Raw genomic sequence first — 23,085 nt, forward strand, 5'->3', positions numbered from 1 at the left:
TGTACAGGCAGGGTGTTGGCAGTGATAGATGAGGGGCGTGGCTGACAACCTCTCACACAGGGCTGGGTGTACAGGCAGGGTGTCGGCAGTGATAGATGAGGGGCGGGGCTGACAACCTCTCACACAGGGTTGGGTGTACAGGCAGGGTGTTGGCAGTGATAGATGAGGGGCGGGGCTGACAACCTCTCACACAGGGTTGGGTGTACAGGCAGGGTGTCGGCAGTGATGAGGGGCGGGGCTGACAACCTGTCACACAGGGCTGGGAGTAAAGGCAGGTGTCGGAAGTGATAGATGAGGGGCGGGGCTGACAACCTCTCTCACAGGGTTGGGTGTACAGGCAGGGTGTCGGCAGTGATCGATGAGGGGCGGGGCTAACAACCTCTCACACAGGGTTAGATGTACAGGCAGGGTGTCGGCAATGATAGATGAGGGGCAGGGCTGACAACCTCTCACACAGGGTTGGGTGTACAGGCAGGGTGTTGGCAGTGATGAGGGGCGGGGCTGACAACCTCTCACACAGGGTTGGGTGTACAGGCAGGGTGTCGGCAGTGATGAGGGGCGGGGGAGACAACCTCTCACACAGGGTTGGGTGTACAGGCAGGGTGTCGGCAGGGATGAGGGGCGGGGCTGACAACCTCTCACACAGGGTTGGGTGTACAGGCAGGGTGTCGGCAGTGATGAGGGGCGGGGCTGACAATCTCTCACTCAGGGTTGGGTGTACAGGCAGGGTGTCGGCAGTGATGAGGGGCGGGGCTGACAACCTCTCACACAGGGTTGGGTGTACAGGCAGGGTGTCGGCAGTGATGAGGGGCGGGGCTGACAACCTCTCACACAGGGTTGGGTTTACAGGCAGGGTGTCGGCAGTGATGAGGGGCGGGGCTGACAACCTCTCTCACAGGGTTGGATGTACAGGCAGGGTGTCGGCAGTGATAGATGAGGGGCGGGGCTGACAAACTCTCACAGGGCTGGGTGTACAGGCAGGGTGTCGGCAGTGATAGATGAGGGGCAGGGCTGATAACCTCTCACACAGGGTTGGGTGTACAGGCAGGGTGTCGGCAGTGATGAGGGGCGGGGCTGACAACCTCTCACACAGGGCTGGGAGTACAGGCAGGGTGTCGAAAGTGATAGATGAGGGGCGGGGCTGACAACCTCTCACAGGGTTGGGTGTACAGGCAGGGTGTCGGCAGTGATCGATGAGGGGCGGGGCTGACAACCCCTCACACAGGGTTAGATGTACAGGCAGGGTGTCGGCAGTGATAGATGAGGGGCGGGGCTGACAACCTCTCACACAGGGTTGGGTGTACAGGCAGGGTGTCGGCAGTGATGAGGGGCGGGGCTGACAATCTCTCACTCAGGGCTGGGTGTACAGGCAGGGTGTCGGCAGTGATGAGGGGCGGGGCTGACAACCTCTCACACAGGGTTGGGTGTACAGGCAGGGTGTCGGCAGTGATGAGGGGCGGGGGAGACAACCTCTCACACAGGGTTGGGTGTACAGGCAGGGTGTCGGCAGTGATGAGGGGCGGGGCTGACAACCTCTCACACAGGGTTGGGTGTACAGGCAGGGTGTCGGCAGTGATGAGGGGCGGGGCTGACAATCTCTCACTCAGGGCTGGGTGTACAGGCAGGGTGTCGACAGGCTGTTACTCTTGTGCAGGGTGGATGTATACATGTAGTGATGTGTTATATTGTTACTTTACAGAAGGATGTCTTCCAAGCCCGCCATCTCTCCATTCACCTGTAAAGCTGATGGAGAGGAGGAGTTAAGCGGAGGAGACCTGTCTTCACGGGAAATAGAGGAGCCAGAGGATCAGCACCTGGTCGGCCATCTGCCCCTCCACAGCCTTCTCCTGAACAAACCTCACCCTGAGGAGCTGACTTCTCTTGTCACCAATATGTCGGCCGACGCTGAGTGGGACAACATGATATCGTCCCAGCAGAGAATGGTGAGTAGTGTGTGCCGCTCTATGCGGGGTCTGGGTGGTCTCAGGGTTATATTGGGGGAGCGATGTTGGTCCTGGAGAATCTCCCCGCTCGCCTGTACTGTGCATGGGACGGACTGTGTCTGCTTAGATGATGGGGCCGTGGAGGTAGTAATGTCACCCTGATACATTGTGCACAGGTGACGTCCTCCACTCTCCGTTCATTGCACACGCTGTTGCCGGTGTCACCTGTATCACATCTTGTTAAATATTCCCACTATGGAGAGTGAGGTCATATGATGAGTTCATCTTAACCGGAGCTTTGATATTAATCATCGTCTCTCCGGCAGCCATGATTGATGACGAGACTGAGCCCTGATTAATGGAGGTGCTCTCGGCCTGCTCCTGTCCATCACTCCATCATGATGCCACCGTTCGCTGACAGAATGCGAATTGCATCGGTCAGAGCGTCGCATCATGGATGACAGCTGCCCCACCGCACAACGTGGGGTCCGTCACTCATCAGTGTCCCCAAACCAGCATTATCATATCCCCTCGTGTCACCTCCGAGAGGAGACAGTCAGAGTCGTAGACAGAAAATAGAGAGCTATATGTGAGCTAGAGAAAAGAGACTGCACCCAGTACTGCACAGGAGGAACAGACTGCACCCAGTACTGCACAGGAGGAAGAGACTGCACCCAGTGACTGCTCGGGAGGAAGAGGCTGCACCCAGTGACTGCACAGGAGGAACAGACCGCACCAAGTACTGCACAGGAGGAACAGACTGCACCCAGTACTGCACGGGAGGAAGAGACTGCACCCAGTGACTGCACAGGAGGAACAGACTGCACTCAGGGACTGCACAGGAGGAAGAGACTGCACCCAGTGACTGCACAGGAGGAACAGACTGCACTCAGGGACTGCACAGGAGGAACAGACTGCACCCAGTACTGCACAGGAGGAACAGACTGCACCCAGTGACTGCACAGGAGGAACAGACTGCACCCAGTGACTGCACAGGAGGAACAGACTGCACCCAGTGACTGCACAGGAGGAACAGACTGCACCCAGTGACTGCACAGGAGGAACAGACTGCACCCAGTACTGCACAGGAGGAACAGACTGCACCCAGTGACTGCACAGGAGGAACAGACTGCACCCAGTGACTGCACGGGAGGAACAGACTGCACCCAGCGACTGCACGGGAGGAATAGACTGCACCCAGTGACTGCACGGGAGGAATAGACTGCACCCAGTGACTGCACGGGAGGAATAGACTGCACCCAGTGACTGCACGGGAGGAACAGACTGCACCCAGTGACTGCACAGGAGGAACAGACTGCACCCAGTGACTGCACAGGAGGAACAGACTGCACCCAGTGACTGCACAGGAGGAACAGACTGCACCCAGTGACTGCACAGGAGGAACAGACTGCACCCAGTGACTGCACGGGAGGAATAGACTGCACCCAGTACTGCACAGGAGGAACAGACTGCACCCAGTGACTGCACAGGAGGAACAGACTGCACCCAGTACTGCACAGGAGGAACAGACTGCACCCAGTGACTGCACAGGAGGAACATACTGCACCCAGTGACTGCACGGGAGGAACAGACTGCACCCAGTGACTGCACGGGAGGAATAGACTGCACCCAGTGACTGCACGGGAGGAATAGACTGCACCCAGTGACTGCACGGGAGGAATAGACTGCACCCAGTGACTGCACAGGAGGAACAGACTGCACCCAGTGACTGCACAGGAGGAACAGACTGCACCCAGTGACTGCACAGGAGGAACAGACTGCACCCAGTGACTGCACGGGAGGAATAGACTGCACCCAGTGACTGCACGGGAGGAGCAGACTGCACCCAGTTACTGCACCCAGTGACTGCACAGGAGGAAGAGACTGCACCCAGTACTGCACAGGAGGAAGAGGCTGCACCCAGTGACTGCACAGGAGGAAGAGGCTGCACCCAGTGACTGCACGGGAGGAAGAGGCTGCACCCAGTGACTGCACGGGAGGAGCAGACTGCACCCAGCGACTGCAGGAGTAAAGCAGCGATGTCTGGTATTGGTGGGGATTTTGCTTGTCCGAGTTCTGTCCTGTGCAGGATCCGGGGACAGAGTTGGTGGCAGTGGCTGTTTTGCACTGTAGGCCTCTCCACCTGCGTTGTCATGGAGAGCTGCTGTCCCTCATCCTCCCGCTGCGCAAGACTTTCACCGTTCTCTAGAACAATGCTGGATGACGCTTATTACCGGATCCATATTTTGCCAGGCGACATTGATGTGAATAGAGACTAATGAAGACGAGGCATCAACAAGAGCGCTGATTAATACCATCGCCCAAGAGCCCGTCACCAGCACAACGCTCGCGTCCTACAGTGTTAGCGGGTTATTCGCCCTCTTAGGCTACTTTCACACTAGCATTTTTGGCGGACGTTGCAATGCGTCGTTTAGGAGAAAAACCGCATCCTGCAAAGTTGTCTGCAGGATGCGTCTTTTTCCCCATAGACTTACATTACCGACGCATTGCGACTTATCGCCAGACGTCGCAACCGTCGTGCGACGGTTGCGTCGTGTTTTGGCGCACTGCCGCCACAAAAAAAGTTACATGTAACGTTTTTTTGTGCGCCTAGTCCGCCATTTTCGACCTTACAATGGGGCAGCGGAAGCGTCGTAAGACTGCTTCCGCTGCCCCCGTTGTGCTTTTCTTTCACAGCATGCGTCGGTACGTCGGCCCAGCGCACTGCGACGGGCCCGTACCGACGCTAGTGTGAAAGCAGCGTTAGGTGTCTCTCGGTCATGAGAACCATAAACTTGGAACTTAAAGAGCTCTGAGTCTTCAGCCGCCACACCGGATCCTGACCGCAGCAGCGCCAATTATTTCATAATGTAGATTACACAGTCCCTTTATATGGATGGTTGTTCTTCCTTTACAGTGTTTTATTTGGTAGATCTGAAGCATCTGTCACTCCGGCTCTATCCTCTGCCCAGCGATGCCTCCTCCTGCATGACTGACGGTCTCTACACTGTGTGACTTCAGGCAAAGGAGCTGTCAGTCAAGCAGGAGGAGGCAGCGCTGTGCAGGGATAGAGCCGGAGTGACAGATGCTTCAGATCTAGCAATTAAAGTGCTGATTTCCCAGTAATGGAGAAACAACTGGACATGTACAGGGATTCCAGGACTTGCATCTGAAAGCTTCATGCACTTATAAATGGGGTTGAAGTCCTGCTGAGAGACTCCCTTTGTACTGAAGCAGCGTGTCATTTCCTTCATTGAGATGAGATGATGGCAGATTGGGGGATTACGCCTCTGCACTTGTACCTCCATGGTGCAGATACGGCCACCATCACTGATGCGCACCGCAGGGAGGAAGAGTCCTGCAACTTCTCTGCAGCAGCGCGTTGGCCCGAGGCGTCTTCACAACACATTATCTGTTTCAAATGTGGAAAGTGCAGTAATTGCAGGACGAGGTAGAAGCAGGCACTCCGGTGTGTAGTGCCGATCAGTGATGAATGGGCATGGGTTTACATTCACTAGATGAGGCCTAACGTGTGTCCCTTGACGTCCAACAGCTTGTGTGCCGACAGACTGCACCATCCTATACAGAAGACCACCACAACAAAGGTGGACCATGCGGAATACTGCCTTTGTAATTGATTCTGTGTTGGAGGAATGCCGGGACACTGTCAGGCTTTTCTATCTGAGCTCATAGACCCCATTAGTAGCCATGAAAGCGGTGTGCACTCAGTCCTGCCCACGTGTCAGTGTGTAGAAAACCTGAGGAGCAAAAAGTGCAGTGCGGACGATGAGGTGCTGAGAATTGCTTGCTTGCTGTGGGTATGTCAGCTGCTGCAGCCCCATGGGTTAAAAACCACTGAAATGCCAGGAGAGAACCAATAGGAGGGTGGTCTGCTGGTCGTGGAGATCTGAAAGAATGGTCTAGGGGACAAAGTCGACTAATAGGAGGGTGGTCTGCAGGTGGTGGAGATCTGAAAGAATGGTCTAGGGTACAAAGTCAACTGATAGGAGGGTGGTCTGCTGGTGGTGGAGATCTGAAAGAATGTGGTCTAGGGGACAAAGTCAACTAATAGGAGGGTGGTCTGCTGGTGGTGGAGATCTGAAAAAAAGGTCTAGGGTACAAAGTCGACTGATAGAAGGGTGGTCTGGTGGTAGAGATCTGAAAGAATGGTCTAGGGTACAAAGTCGACTGATAGGAGGGTGGTCTGCTGGTGGTGGAGATCTGAAAGAAAGGTCTAGGGTACAAAGTCGACTGATAGGAGGGTGGTCTGCTGGTGCTGGAGATCTGAAAGAATGGTCTAGGGTACAAAGTCGACTGATAGGAGGGTGGTCTGCTGGTGGTGGAGATCTGAAAGAATGGTCTAAGGGACAAAGTAGACTAATAGGAGCGTGGTCTGCTAGTGGTCTAGGGTACAAAGTCGACTTGATGCGGTTTTGTTATCAACTCATTTCGAAGTCTTCAGACTCCTTCATTAGGATATCTCACATCCCACGTGCTGATCTTTCAGATCTCCACCGGCAGCTCAGACTAACCGCCTATTGGTTCTCTTCTGGCAGTGTGTCAATGTGCACAGTGACAAATTTTTCCCTGCGAATCATTGTGGTGATTTGCATCTTGGGGATGATTTTTGGGAAGGGTTAAGCTTCATGAGTCCTTGGTGTTCACAATGCACAGGTGACAGCGTGCGATATGACACCTGCAGTGATTCTTGTGTGCGATCAGGACCCATGGTGCTGTAACTCTCCGTCCGCTGTGCTCGCAGTAATGCCCTTTCGCCGACCTCCCTTCAGATATGGCTCCTTGTTTCCCACCAGGGACCCTGTGTATTCCGGCCATCGTTCAGCCAAAATATTTGGTTTATTCTCCGAGCCACCCCTCTCCCAGCTGTGTACTTATAAGGAGTACTAAAGGGACTTAACAAATAGGAAATAACAGCTGCCTCCTGAATTACTCCGCCAGACGCTTTTTATTTGACAGATCCTACAATTTGTTACAACTGGAATCCCAGTCTGCAGCGCAATGCCCACTTATCATTTACTGGGGTCCCGGCGGAGGCGCTGTAACCCTCGATTCCCCAGACTGGTCAGGGCCGAGCACCTACCTAGCCGGTAAATGCTAAATGCAGGCCTCCATCCTGGGGTTGCGTCTGTTCGGCTCTCTTTAGGCTCATTGAGGTCCTGTTCTGTAAATGTGCAGTAACCAGATGTGTCTCCTGCTGGGCAGAGGTGGCTGATGGTCAGTGAGTACAATCCCCAATCACAGGCACGCTATCTGATGGCACCATCATCTGTGCCCGAGAGCCAAGTGTCCAACATACAGTGTCTGCTCCCCTGATGGATACATTGTATCACTGGAACCCCAGGGAAGGAAGGCGAGCGCCACGCAGACATGTCATGGAACTCCTGCCCTCATGCGGAACCTCCCTTGGGGCCCAGTTCTCCGCCACCTCTGCTTCTGGTTTCTTGTTTTATATATTGACAGATGATCAAAACCATTAATTGTGGGCTAAGTTGCTGATAATTACGTTCACTACTGGACACATGAATCATTAATGTGATGCTAATGAGACCCCCAACTGTAATGTCCTGAGGGGTTATAAGAATCCCGAGTGATGACATCACTGATATGAGACCACACCCCTTACCCTCCAGCCCCCCCGATGAGATTACTGATATGAAACCACACCCCTTACCCTCCAGCCCCTCCCCGGTGATGACATCACTGATATAATGAGACCACACCCCTTACCCTCCAGCCCCCCGATGACATTACATATGAGACCACACCCCTTACCCTCCAGCCCCCTGATGACATTACTTATGAGACCACACCCCTTACCCTCCAGCTCCTCCCCCGGTGATGACATCACTGATCTAATGAGACCACACCCCTTACCTTCCAGCCCGCCCGATGACATTACTGATGAGACCACACTTCTTACCCTCCAGCCCTGCCCACGGTGATGACATCACTGATATGAGACCACACCATTTACCCTCCAGCCCCTCCCGCAGTGATGACATCACTGATATGAGACCACACCCCTTACCCTCCAGCCCCTCCCCAGTGATGACATCACTGATATGAGACCACACCCCTTACCCTCCAGCCCCGCCCCCGGTGGTGACATCACTGATATGAGACCACACCCCTTATCCTCCAGCCCCACCCCCGGTAGTGACATAACTGTTGAGACCACACCGCTTCCCCTCCAGCCCCGCCCCCAGTGACATCACTGCAGGACTCGGTGGTTCCGGTTGCTCGGCGGTTGCTGCAGCGCCTTTATTCCTGGGACTGATCGGCTCTCCGGTTGCTCGGCGGTTGCTGCAGCTCCTTTATTCCTCAGACTAATCTGCTCTCTGGTTGCTCGGCGGTTGCTGCAGCGCCTTTATTCCTCGGACTGATCGTCTCTCCCTCCGGTTGCTCGGTGCTGGCTGTAGTGCCTTTATTCTTGGGACTGATCGGCTCTCCGGTTGCTCGGCAGTTGCTGCAGCGCCTTTATTCCTGGGACTGACCGGCTCTCCCTCCGGTTGCTCGGCGGTTGCTGCAGCGCCTTTATTCCTGGGACTGATCGGCTCTCCCTCCGGTTGCTCGGCGGTTGCTGCAGCGCCTTTATTCCTGGGACTGATCGGCTCTCTCTGGTTGCTCGGTGGTTGCTGCAGCGCCTTTATTCCTGGGACTGATCGGCTCTCTCTGGTCGGCGGTTGCTGCAGCGCCTTTATTCCTGGGACTGATCGGCTCTCTCTGGTTGCTCGGCGGTTGCTGCAGCGCCTTTATTCCTGGGACTGATCGTCTCTTTCCGGTTGCTCGGCGGTTGCTGCAGCGCCTTTATTCCTGGGACTGACCGGCTCTCCCTCCGGTTGCTCGGGTTGTGCACGGATCTACAGCTCGGATTTATCAGATGTAATTTGTACATCCCATTAGATTAGTAACTTTTGGTGCATTGTAAACTCCCCTCTTCTGACTTGTGTCTCCGCGCCTCGTCCCCCGGCAATTCCCGAGGCGTAGAACTGATTTTGCACGGATGTCGGTGGGACAAAAATAAACAGCGGCATCTCTGTGCATCCGGCGCTGCTCTTCAAACATTTATATTTTGGGATAAAAGCTCTAATAAAAAGGCCACACTTAATATGCAGCTGAACCTATTCCACAAAGCCTCATTATCATTCCTAATAGAAGCGTATGATTTCTTGGAGAGAGATGACTATTAGCAGGAAAAGACGCTTTTAATTTGATCTTTTTTTCAGTCTGCCTTCTTAATTGATAGTGTATGTAAGTGATCAAAGTTGGCTGATTTGCATAGTGTTCTACATCAAACACTCAAACATCCTCTGGGGTCCTCATAAAAAACACATGCCACAGCAAAACAGCCATAGAAACGGAGGCAGAAAGGGGGGATTGGCAGAGCCCCGAATCCTGTAACTCACCGGTGTGGCTTTTTAACGCTGTTGGTGCTGTATTGTCATGTGACCCCTGTGTCACCCTCCCCCGCATCTTATTCTTTGCTTAAACTGTGACCACAAGTGGCTGCAACTCATGGGAGGATCCAGTATGACTGGAGGGGGCTGGGAAAGTCGCACTCCGGAGGGGCTCATGGGGACGATATGGTGGTATTATAACTAATGCATAGAAGCTGTTATACACAAGTGATGACCATGATGGTGCTGGTTGGTGATGATGGTGATTGGAATGATGATAGTGGTGGTGATAAAGATGATTGTGGTGATGAGGATGGTAGTGGTGATGAGGAGGATGATGATTGGAATGATGGTGGTGGTGATAAAGATGATTGTAGTGATGAGGGTGGTAGTAATGAGGATGATGAGGAGGATGGTGATTGGAATGATGATAGTGGTGATGATGATGGTGGTGATAAAAATGATTGTAGTTATGAGGATGGTAGTGGTGATGAGAAGGAGGATGGTGATTGGAATAATGATAGTTGTGGTGATGAGGGTGGTGGTGGTGATAAAGATGATTGTAGTGATGAGGATGGTGATGAGGATGATTGTGTTGGTGATGAGGATGATTGTGTTGGTGAGGTGGAGGATGATTATGGTGATAATGATGGTGATCACTAGAGATGAGCAAATTTTTGTTGCGGCTGTTTGTTGGGCTCTCCATTCATGTGCTGTGACGGTCACACAGCCGCGACACATGCAGCTGCGGAGCCGGGGTGATCCAGGAAGCCGGGTTCCCTCTGCAGCTTATTCGGGAAGTGCTATAGCCCTGACCCAATCAAATTCGCTCATCTCTATTGATGAGGATGATGGTGGTGATGATGATTGTGATGATGATGAGGATGATGGTTGTGATGAGGATGACTATGGTGATGATGATAGAATTGATAAAAATGTCTGCTCCGTATGATGGAGCTGACCAGACGCTGTCGTTAATAATATTCCCTTATCTACTATATAATTGTCTAAGGGTCACTTCCGTCTGTCTGCCTGTCCCAGAAATCCCGCGTCGCTGACGCCACGACCAATCCGCAACGGGCTCAGTCCGGCCGAGAATTAGTCCCTCCCTACTCCCCATCCGTCAGTGCCCGCTCCATACTCCCTATGCGGCATCAATAGTAAAAAGATCTAATGTTAAAAATGATAATAAAAAAATCATTATATACTCACCTCTCGTGGGCCCCCGGATCCAGCCGAGGCCTTTCCTGCTCCTCGCGACGCTCCGATGACTGGTCCATGCATTGCGGTCTTGCGAGATGATGACGTAGCGGTCTCGCGAGACCGCTACTTCAACATCTCGCGAGACCGCAATGCACTCTTGGGACCGGAGCGTCGTGAGGAGCATCGGTAAACGCCTCGCCTGGATCCGGGGGGCCGACGGAGGGTGAGTATATAACTATTTTTTATTTTAATTCTTTTTTTAACAGGGATATGGTGCCCACATTGCTATATACTACGTGGGCTGTGTTAGATACTGTGTGGGCTGTGTTATATACTGCAGCTCTGTGCTATATACTATATGGGCTGTGCTATACACTACGTGGCTGTGGTATATATTATGTGGCTGGGCAATATACTACATCGCTGTGCTCTATACTACGTGACCTGTGTTATATACTGCTTGGGCTGTGTTATATACAACGTGGCTGTGCTATATAGTAAGTGGCTGTGCAATATATTACGTGGCTGTGCAATATACTACGTGGCTGGGCAATATACTACGTGTCTCTGCTATATACTACGTGTCTGTGCTATATATTACGTGTCTGTGCTATATACTACGTGGCTGGGCAATATACTGCGTGTCTGTGCTATATACTACGTGTCTGTGCTATATACTACGTGTCTGTGCTATATACTACGTGTCTGTGCTATATATTACGTGTCTGTGCTATATACTACGTGGCTGGGCAATATACTGCGTGTCTGCTATATACTACGTGTCTGTGCTATATACTACGTGTCTGTGCAATATACTACGTGTCTGTGCTATATACTACGTGTCTGCAATATACTACGTGTCTGCAATATACTACGTGGCTGGGCAATATAGTACGTGGCTGAGCAATATAGTACGTGGCTGGGCAATATAGTACGTGGCTGGGCAATATACTACGTGTCTGTGCAATATACTACGTGGCTGGGTAATATACTACGTGGCTGGCCAATATATTACGTGAGCTGTGGTATATACTACGTGGCTGGGCAATATACTATGTGGCTGTGTTATATACTACGTGGCTGGGCAATATACTACGTGGGCTGTGCTATATAGTGTTATATACTGCGTGGGCTGTGCTATATACTGTGTGGGCTGTGCTATAAACAGTGTGGGCTGTGTTATATACTGCGTGGGCTGTGCTATATACTACGTGGGCAGTGTTTTATATACTACGTGGCTGCTATATACTACGTGGGCAGTGTTATATACTACGTAGGCAATGTTATATACTGTGTGGGCTGTGTTATATACTGTTTGCTACGTGGCCTGTGCTATATACTATGTGGCTGCTACATACATACAGACATACATACATACATATTCTAGAATACCTGATGTGTTAGAATCGGGCCACCATCTAGTACTTGACGTTTGGCTCATACATTCACCAATGTAATTGATATCTGCAGTTGAAGAGCCGGGTCCTCTGATATATATAGATGTGTGTATTTAGATATGTCTGTGTGTATGTACAGTACAGACCAAAAGTTTGGACACATCTTCTCACTTAAAGATTTTTCTGTATTTTCATGACTATGAAAATTGTACATTCACACTGAAGGCATCAAAACTATGAATTAACACATGTGGAATTATATACTTAACAAAAAAGTGTGAAACAACTGAAATTATGTCTTATATTCTAGGTTCTTCAATGTAGCCACCTTTTGCTTTGATGACTGCTTTGCACACTCTTGGCATTCTCTTGATGAGCTTCAAGATTTAGTCACCGGGAATGGTCTTCCAACAATCTTGAAGGAGTCCCAGAGATGCTTAGCACTTGTTGGCCCTTTTTGCCTTCACTCTGCGGTCCAGCTTACCCCAAACCATCTTGATTGGGTAATTCCACATGTGTTCATTCATAGTTTTGATGCCTTCTGTGTGAATGTACAATTATCATAGTCATGAAAATACAGAAAAATCTTTAAATGAGAAGGTGTGCAAACTTTTGGTCTGTACTGTGTGTGTGTATATATATATATATCTATATATATATATATAGTGTGTATTAATAATAAATAATATGGCATACACAAGTTCTGAATCCTTTCCAAAACACTTTACAACTGCACCTGTATATAATGTATGGTGACATCTCTCTGGAATTCACTAGTGAAGATAAAGGGAAGGCCAATAATCCAGGGCAATAACGTGTAATGTCATTGGTTCCTTGGTGGCTTTATGCTCCACCCCTGCGGAAAGGTTGACTAGACTGACAGGAAGTAGGAAGTGTACAATAATAATTTTTCCCTGTGCTTTTGACTTTTTTACGTTCTGTACTGACACACAAATTTGTTTCCGCAGGATCCGGACAGTAATAAATTACGTTCCCTCTATTCCTTCCGAACTACGTCTACCTCACCACACAAGCCTGACGAAGGGGCTCGCGACCGCAGCGATCTTATGAGCAGTGTTAACTTCGGGACTCCGGAACGCCGCAAGGGAAGTCTGGCTGATGTGGTGGACACACTGAAACAAAAGAAACTGGAAGAGATGACGAGGACGGAGCAGGAGGGTGAGTGCCGCCTGTTGTTCTGACTTTTGTAGCCTGGGAGAAACAAGTGGGATATGGAGAGGCTGAGAAGTACTTAATTGGCGATAGCTTGGAAAGAATTCTCCGCTGGTTCCTATGGTGATGGCTCTTGAAAATACTCGATAAGTGATATCTGTTCCGTCCTGGGCTCCATAGCTGGAGGGTTCGGTGGATCTGGGCGCACACGTGACTCCATGAGTTGAGAGGTTTGTTGTTTGTGAATTTGGCCCTTTTTTAAGTTTCTGCGTCTTCAGTCTCATGAACCGCGATGATGGTTTGAAATGCGTTGCTGATCTGTACAGCCTCAGAGCAGCTGTATAATAGCAGCCACCATTAACCCTTGACAAACGCGTCATTATGAGCCAGTGATCCGATAACAGCTGGATTAATATGTTGGACGTTGGCATTACTCCGTATCTTGGCACTTGGGGCGCGAGTATTTTGCATGAATAGTATTGTGTGTGTTTAGCAATTTTCTGTGGCTGAAATACAAACAAAAAGAAAATCTGCTGCATTAAGGTTTTGACAGTCATACTTGGAGTGCGAGGCTGGCCCAACGCCGGCTGCTAGGACAGTAACAGGGACGGGCTCGGATTGTGCGCGCATTGTCACGCTGCCTTCTTTTCCATTTTTGGTAAGGTTTCTTCTGTCGTTAAGTGAATTGTCTAGATTGGACATTGACCATCAATTATTCGATTGTCCATCAGCGCTCGGATGCCACACAATGTCCCTTAATTCACAGTAATTTCTGTATTGCATCAAACAGAAACATTTTTTTAATCAGCTAATCATTGTATAATCATTGTATGTACTCGGCTGATAATAACCTGGCGTGGAACCTACAGCAATTCTTCTATGGCAGAACATCACTAGGGTTAGGTTTGTGAGAGCCCCCCATGGCTTCCATGAAACATCCCTGCAAGTCTGTGAGCTGTGAGGACTATGTGTAGAGCACATCATACAGCGGCGATTCAGAGCCCGGGATCTGACTGCTCACCTCGGCTATCGGAGGACTGAAGATGCCAATATATCAGGGTGACTTCTGCGTAATGGTGCAATTTGTGTTTGTTCAGGGTGAGTAGTATGAGATGGCTGAGGGAGATGTAGAATTGTAAGCAGGCGAACAATACTCAGGCTGTGGTAGATGGGTAGGCATGAAGAAAACCAAGACGAGATCAGGTAACCAGGAGAACGATGGTAGACGCAGACATCAGGGCCAGGGGAAGAGCTTGTAGGCATTGATGGAAGCGGGAGCTGAAGAATAATAGATAGAACTGGTTATGGGGGATCTAGTGGTAGATATGAATGTGATGGTGGATCTAATGGTAGACATGAACGGTGATGGTGGATCTAGTGGTAGACATGAATGGTGACAGTGGATCTAGTGGTAGACATGAATGGTGTTGGTGGATCTAATGGTAGACATGAATGGTGATGTGGATCAAGTGATGGACATGAATGATGATGGTGGATCTAGTGGTAGACATGAATGGTGATGATGGATCTAGTGGTAGACATGAATGGTGACAGTGGATCTAATGGTAGACATGAACGGTGACGGTGGATCTAGTGGTAGACATGAATGATGATGGTGGATCTAGTGGTAGACATGAATGGTGACAGTGGATCTAATGGTAGACATGAATGGTGATGGTGGATCTAGTGATGGACATGAATGGTGATGGTGGATCTAGTGGTAGACATGAATGGTTGCAGTGGATCTAATGGTAGACATGAATGCTGATGGTGGATCTAGTGGTAGACATGAATAGTGATGTGGATCTAGTGGTGGACATGAATGGTGATAGTGGATCTAGTAGTAGACATGAATGGTGACGGTGGATCTAGTGGTACAGATGAAAGATGATACATGATCTAGTGGTAGACATGAATGGTGATGGTGGATCTAGTGGTGGACATGAATGGTGATGGTGGATCTAGTGGTAGACATGGCCATAATGGTACCCATAGATGGTGGGTAGATGGATTGTCGGGTGTTTTGGCTCTGCGGTAATGAGCAGTTCGCTGCAGTCTCATCATGGTTGGCGTCTGGATGGCAGGCTCTGTCATGGTTGGCATCTGGATGGCAAGCACGCTCATGGTTGGTGTCTCGATGGCAGGCTATGTCATGGTTGGTGTCTGGATGGCAGGCTCTGTCATGGTTGGCATCTGGATGGCAGGCTCTGTCATGGTTGGCATCTGCATGGCAAGCACGGTCATGGTTGGTGTCTCGATGGCAGGCTATGTCATGGTTGGCATCTGGATGGCAGGCACGGTCATGGTTGGCGTCTAGATGGGAGGCTGTGTCATGTGTTGTGAATTCTGCTCTTGGGTTCCATCCGGTGGTTGTTGATAGTAATGCAGTTGTCCCTGGGTTGCAATCCTGGGCAGGTGTCCCTGCTGATTGCAGCTCTGACTGGGATATTTAGGTGTGCAGGATTCATTAGCCCTTGCCAGTTGCCCATTGTTCTTGGAGGTTTTGCATCCCTGTCTGGTTCCTCCTGCCCTGCTGCCAAATCAGCTAAGATAAGTGTCTGGTTTTGTTTCTGCAGCACACATGCTGTGTGCTTTACAATTCAGTACAATTCAATGTTTTTCTTGTCCAGCTTAGACTGTGTTTGGATATTTCAGTCAAGTTGGATTCTCAGGAGATGCAGATATACATTCCATGTCTTTAGTTAGATGGTGGAATTTTTGTATTATCTGCTGTGGATATTTTTAGGGTTTTAATACTGACCGCTTAGTATTCTGTCCTATCCTTTCCTATTTAGCTAGCGTGGCCTCTTTTGCTAAATCCTGATTTCTGCCTGCGTGTGTCTTTCCTCTAATACTCACAGTCAATATTTGTGAGGGGCTGTCTATCCTTTGGGGTTCTGCTCTGAGGCAAGATAGAATTCCCATTTCCATCTATAGGGGTATTTAGTCCTCCGGCTGTGTCGAGGTGTCTAGGATGTGTTAGGTACACCCCACGGCTACTTCTAGTTGCGGTGACAGTTTAGGGTTTGCGGTCAGTACAGGTTCCACCTACTCCTGAGAAAGTCTCATGCGGCTCCAAGGTCACCGGATCATAACAGTCATGGTTGGCATCTGGACGGCAGGCACAGTCATGGTTGATGTCTGGATGGCAGGCACTGTCATGGTTGGCGTGTGGATGGCAGGCACGGTCATGGTTGGCGTGTGGATGGCAGGCACGGTCATGGTTGATGTCTGGATGGCAGGCACGGTCATGGTTGGCGTCTGGATGGCAGGCACGGTCATGGTTGGTGTGTGGATGGAAGGCACGGTCATGGTTGATGTCTGAATGGCAGGCACGGTCATGGTTGGCATCTGGATGGCAGGCACGGTCATGGTTGGCGTCTGGATGGCAGGCACAGTCATGGTTGATGTTTGGATGGCAGGCTCTGTCATGGTTGGCATCTGGATGGCGGGCACGGTCATGGTTGGCGTCTGGATGGCGGGCATGGTCATGGTGCAGGGTTCATTACCATTACTTTACTGTAGCAGAATTAACTGATCTTCTCGCTATAATAATCTCTTCTCATTTTGCACTTTGTGACCCGGAAGCTAAAATACAAAACATTCTGGAAAGTGTTTCTGAGCAGCTAATCGAGTTCCCCCATATTGAGGGAAACGAGGAAGCTGTAAAAAAAAAAAGCGGCTAATGAGAATGGAGGGTCTGCCAAGGAGAAGGTGGCAGGTTTGTGCCGGGAGGATTGTGCGCAGCTGCTGAAATCTGGTTGTTGCCCCAGTTGAAATGGTCAAGTGGCGCTTGTGTTCCAGGGCCGTCTGTTGGCGGAAGGAGGAGAGGTGTCCCGGCATAATGCGCAGCTGTTAATAAGAATCCTCTGTAATTCCCCTTCTGACGAGCACCGAGAGTCACCCATAAATAATGCATCCATCACACACATAACAGATTGACAACATTACTTGGGAATTAGATTCTCGCTTCCATCTTTAAGACTCAAACCAATAAACTAAGGGGAAGGAAAGTGTAATAAACCGATAACCACGTGTAATCACTGCACGCGTGTCCATAACGGTGGGGACTGGCTGATCCGGACTATTCTGGAATATTGGAAGTGTGATAATGACACATGGACGGTGGACACATGGGCAGCACGGTGGCTCAGTGGTTAGCACTGCAGCCTTGCAGCGCTGGAGTCCTGGGTTCTAATCCCACCTTGGATAACATCTGCAAAGAGTTTGTATGTTCTCCCCGTGTTTGCTTGGGTTTCCTCTGGGTTCTCCGGTTTCCTCCCACATTCTAAAGACCTACTGATAGGGAATTTAGATTGTGAGCCCCATCGGGGACAGCAATGATAATGTGTGCAAACTGTACAGCGCTGCGGAATATGTCAGTGCTATATAAAAATAAAGACTATTACTATTATATGGATTGGTGCCGCGTCCTGCTGATCTGGTAGCCATGGCACGTAAGTCGTGTTGTAGCCTGAGTTGTGCAGTCTCCGCAGCCTGCTCCGTCCATTGTACACTCCGCTCTGCAGGGGCCTTGGTTGCCCCCTCACATTGTTATGGCTGTGGGGGCTCCAGCAAAGTCTGAGATTTGGAAATCTACAAAGTGGCTGAAAGGGGCCGAAATGCTGCAGTCGCCTGTTGGTGATCTGTGGAGGTCTCTACTACTCCGAGCCCCAATCATATTACCGTCAGTCAGAGGCACTCGTACTGTATAAGTTAGTGCACCCTTTATCGGGGCATGTTCATGGCATGATGTGCAGCATCAGGTGGTCACAGACTGGCATCGCCTTGGTCAGTGGTTATCCAATCGCCAGCCACGTGTCACATGTGCACTGAATGATCAGGACTAGATGAGAAAAATTGTTCTATCTCTGATCTCGCCAGTGCGACGATCAACAAGAACGCTATAATAAATAATAGTCTTTATTTTTATATAGCGCTGACATATTCCGCAGCGCTGTACAGGTTGCACACATTATCATCGCTGTCCCTGATGGGGCTCACAATCTAAATTCCCTATCAGCATGTCTTTAGAATGTGGGAGGAAACCGGAGAACCTGGACGAAACCCACGCAAACACGGAGAGAACATACAAACTCTTTGCAGATGTCGTCCTTGGTGGGATTTGAACCCAGGACCCCAGTGCTAACCACTGAGACACCGTGCTGCCCGTAACGCTGATCTTTTCTGCTAAACACCATGCCATTTCTCTCAGTGAGGGAGGTTTGTGCTCACTCATTGCGTGATGGGCGCCTGTGTAGGCTGCACGGTTAGGGTGGATCCCCAGAACCTGCAGGGTAATAGCGACTCTGTTCCAAAGACGGCTGAACCTTGAACTTCACATGGACTAGCCTCATTCGTGGCGGTCATTCGTGGGACTAGTCTGTGGATTTTCGGCCATTTTCCAATAATGAACGTGCTGTGCGTATCCTGCTCCATGCATACGTTGTGGATGGAGCGTTCAGGAGTGGGATCTGCAGGTAAATCCTGACAGTGTGAGCGCGGCTCTAAAGGTCTTTCTTCTGGATTTAATTGGACATAAGAGGTGTTGGAGCATTAGATTATGGATGACCAGGTGGTGATGCTATAAGGTGCCTATCCTAGATGCGAGGGCACGCCATCATCTGACAATCGGCAGGGCTTCCTCCTCGCTCCCTGCCGCAGCACAGACGCCCACAATTCAGACGGGGAAGACGGACTTTCAGGGTAAAGACCCCCACGAGGACAGAATGGAGCAGAACATTACTGCTCTGCCGTGCTGGGAGATGGCGCAGATGTGAGGACTGAAGTGACACGTTCTGCTCTGCTACATCTGGCCGGCATTATGTTGTTTCATCAGTAACACTAGCGTTCTCCTTTCTTCTTTGAACCCTTCCTCCCTGTAAAAGGCAATCAGGATCCGCAGATAAGAGCCTCTTTGATGAATCTGATCGATAACATTTCCTCCTGACATTTCCGAGATCTGAACCTGTTTCTTCTCCCTGGTGCAGTGGACACCGTGCAGAAAGGTCGCCGCGCCGGTAACTGATATTTAGAAGTTTGGTCGGAAACCAGAAATAATATGATAAATAAATAAAACTCCATCGTTTGCCTGCAACTTGCAAGGATGAAATGAGGCGAGAGCGTAGATGTGTGCTGGGACCACCAGAAGAAGAGACCGTCGGCTCTCTCGCGCTGCCCTGTGGCTGGTTCTGTGCCAAGTAGCTGCCAGCCCCGCGCTTGTCTCATGTCTAATTGTGTGGCTGCACCAGTGATTCCCTTCATGGAACAGTTGGCGTTCGGAGCCGGAGCGCCGGCGTGTCATCTGGCACCGTGATCTCCGAGCTGAAGATGGGAGACATCTAGGAGATCAGAGGACCAGAAAGGCCCGCACTACAAGTCACAGAGGCGTCCAGGCCTGGGGCCATAAATCTGCATGTCTCCAATACATTCTGTGCTCCGGCCTCTGTACAGTTATCTCTGTCACCGGCTGGTATATCGCTATCATATACACAGCGCTGTACAGACCCCAATCTACATCCCCTATTACTAGGAAACCCACCAGACACGCGGAGAACATCCAGACTTCTGGCACGTCTCCCAGTCACTGACCACAAGCAGAGACCTTGAAAATGATGGGGTAATGTAGCGCCACCTCTCACCATAAAGTTGTGAAACTTCTCAGAATCTTTAAGGAAAGTGTGTGGCTGCTGCTCGGCTTTCTGGAGTCCTGGAGCAGCAGAGCCGACATGTCGCCATTTCCGGCACAGGCAGCGATCACCAGTCTCAGGCAGGGTCTCAGGCAATCGTTGGGGTCTTTACACCGTGAGGTTAGACTCCCAGGAGCAGTCTGAGCCCGCAGTAAGAGTTAACCCTGTGCTTTCCTCCTGGAGACTGTGGTGTAGAAGCATGGTCCAGGCCGCGGAGGTTTCCCCAGGGTTATTTGGCCTCACTTTCCGCGCCGCCCCCGCTGTTCCACAACAGGCTCTGAAAGTGCCTTAAGTGCTTTTGACCGTGGTAATGAAGGAAAATGGCCTGGGAGCAAGGAGGGCCCTGCATTACCTGTAAAAGCGCCATTAGGCCGGGCCGGCTGACGAAGGCTAACGACCACGCTTATTTACTGCGCCCGGCAAATCTATTATTTCCTGCAAGACTCTGGAGCCGGACACAAAATGTCAGCACAGAAGGGAAATGTTTCACTGCATAATAAGAAGGGATACCGCGCTAATTAGGCGGCAGATTGTTAACCCGCGGTGTGCCGACGCCCGCACATGTTACTCTGACATTACTCCCGAGCCATCACACGGTCACTTATCGGACCAGGTCGCTTCATACATGAATTAATCACGTGTTATTCTGCTGCCTCCCTCCATTTTTGTTGTTCCGAAGTGCTGCGCTTAGGGCTCCTCCCCTTTGTCCATGCTCCTCCATTACGATCTCAGGTCTAATCTTCCTCACCAAGTCCATCTAATGGAAATCAACTCCTCCTTAACTGACTTCACACTGAGATTTCTAAGAAGCAGAGCTGCAGTGTAAAGCATGGCACAGAAATAGAGCTAGCAGCGGGAGGAGTGGATTTCAGTATTCTCGACGGCTGTGTTCCCATGAGCCGAGTGCACTCACAATGGCCCTTTTTGTCGCTCTTGTTGGTGCTGTGCTTTATTTTCCTGCTATTTCACTCGCGGCGTTACGATCCAGAGCATCCTATCGGGTCAGTCTGTCTGGTCAGTGAGCCTGGCTCACACAGCCTGCTTGTCTGCGACAAGAAGCACATTCATTTCTCTCCACAGAGCCGACCAGAGCCAAAAGGCAGAGCAACGGCCCCCACAGAGCCGACCAGAGCCAAACGGCAGAGCATCGTCCCCTACAGAGCCAACCAGAGCCAAACGGCAGAGCAGCGGCCCCCACAGAGCCAACCAAAGCCAAATGGCAGAGCAACGGCCCCCACTGAGCCGACCAGACCCAAACGGCAGAGCAACGGCCCCCACTGAGCCGACCAGAGCCAAACGGCAGAGCAACGGCCCCCACTGAGCCGACCAGAGCCAAACGGCAGAGCAGCGTCTCCCACTGAGCCGACCAGACCCAAGCGGCAGAGCAACGGCCCCCACTGAGCCGACCAGAGCCAAACGGCAGAGCAACGGCCTCCACTGAGCTGACCAGAGCCAAACGGCAGAGCAGCGGCCCCCACTGAGCCGACCAGAGCCAAACGGCAGAGCAACGACCCCCACAGAGCCGACCAGAGCCAAACGGCAGAGTAAAGGCCCCCCCACTGAGCCGACCAGAGCTAAACTGTAGAGCAGCGGCCCCCACTAAGCCGACCAGAGCCAAACAGCAGAGCAGCGGCCCCCACTGAGCCGACCAGAGCCAAACGGCAGAGCAGCGGCTCCCACTGAGTCGACCAGAGCCAAACGGCAGAGCAGTGGCCCCCCACTGAACCTTCCAGAGCCAAACGGCAGAGCAGTGGCCCCCACTGAGCCGACCAGAGCCAAACGGCAGAGCAGCAGCCCCCACTGAGCCGACCAGAGCCAAACGGCAGAGCAACGGCCCCCACTGAGCCGACCAGAGCCAAACGGCAGAGCAACGGCCCCCACTGAGCCGACCAGAGCCAAACGGCAGAGCAGTGGCCCCCACTGAACCGTCCAGAGCCAAACGGCAGAGCAGTGGCCCCCACTGAGCCGACCAGAGCAAACGGCAGAGCAGCGGCCCCCACTGAGCCGACCAGAGCCAAACGGCAGAGCAGCGCTCCCACTGAGCCGACCAGAGCCAAACGGCAGAGCAGCGGCCCCCACTGAGCCGACCAGAGCCAAACGGCAGAGCAGTGGCCGCAGCGTGTGACTGTTTTCTGAATGGGGAGTGTGGAGCCATCACCCTGAACAGACCAGAGCTGGAACGGCTTGTTAAATCACAACATGATATGGCTCCCTCTGCTCCTGCCGTCCGGTGGGCACGCATTACTGCATCTTATCCCGAACACTCTGCTCGGCGGCGTCGGGCCAGAGCCTGACTATGAGATCGCACTTTCTAGTAAAAGCCTTTCAGGGTGATAAATCATGGACGGTCTGCTTCTTTATCAGTCCAGAATTGATGTAACCACACTGACGGTTTCCACTGGCTGCTCTTCTCTAGTGTTCAGCAGTTTGGGGACTGCCGCAGGTTCTGGGGTCCGCATTTCTGCTTTATAGGGTTTACATATTGCATTATTTGCAGAATTTGGACCCCAGGAAGGTGATAAATTCACTGTCTGGAGCCACCATTCCGCCCTGACCTGGTCACTGATGAAGCGTTAGCCCGGTGGGCCCACTGCTGACGTCAAAGCTCAGCCTGGCTGCAGCCATATTGGCATTATGTACATCTGCGGGGGCCGACATTAGCGTGTCATGTCATTCTATTGCTTCGTGTATCCAGACTCGCTGACAGGCAGAATTGGACACGTGGGCTAATCTGGCCTGGGACTGCGCGCTTTTATATGTGCTCACCCTCCATTTTCCTAAAGCTTCATTTTTCTCTCATTTACATGGCGGATGGTTGTTACGAGCGCTCATTACTGCTCACATTTCACCCATAATTGTGCTGTGTAGATGGTGAACCCGGTGAGGTTGGTGATTTGTGTCAGGATGGAGGCAAAGCGAACCATAACTCAGGAGGCGTCACTCAAGGAGCAAAGAAAACCTCCATCTATTGATCTGTGCACAGGTTAATGAAATACATTACACACATTCCTCCAAGAGTCCGGGCTCGCTGGCAGAACGTTGGAAGACACCAGAGAGGCGGAAAAAAGAGCAAAGGCAAGCGAAAGAAGACGAGAGAAGCCGCTGCTCTCAGACCGCGCGATGGTCCCTACATCCTGATAAACTTGGTGCTCAGACCGCCCTGACGGTCCCTTTTTCCTGATACACTTGGTGCTCAGACCGCCCTGATGGACCCTATGTCCTGATACACTTGGTGTCAGACCGCCCTGATGTTCCTATGTCC

The 23,085-nt window shown here is 51.3% G+C and overlaps 1 protein-coding gene across 13 annotated transcripts in view; it reads left to right on the plus strand.

The window, feature by feature from the left end:
- The window catches only part of SOX6 (SRY-box transcription factor 6), a 739,261-nt gene that overhangs the window by 297,888 nt on the left and 418,288 nt on the right, over positions 1-23,085 (plus strand). For 11 of the 13 annotated variants that reach the window (XM_077286580.1, XM_077286586.1, XM_077286588.1 and 8 more), the window contains 2 exons: positions 1,700-1,943; positions 12,930-13,140. In XM_077286580.1, coding sequence (XP_077142695.1) covers positions 1,700-1,943; positions 12,930-13,140 — 455 coding nt within the window. The remainder of the gene's footprint in view (positions 1-1,699; positions 1,944-12,929; positions 13,141-23,085) is intronic. The other 2 variants (XM_077286594.1, XM_077286593.1) reach the window with 1 other exon arrangement.

Source organism: Ranitomeya variabilis, chromosome 2, assembly GCF_051348905.1.
Source record: "Ranitomeya variabilis isolate aRanVar5 chromosome 2, aRanVar5.hap1, whole genome shotgun sequence".
NCBI lineage: Eukaryota > Metazoa > Chordata > Amphibia > Anura > Dendrobatidae > Ranitomeya > Ranitomeya variabilis.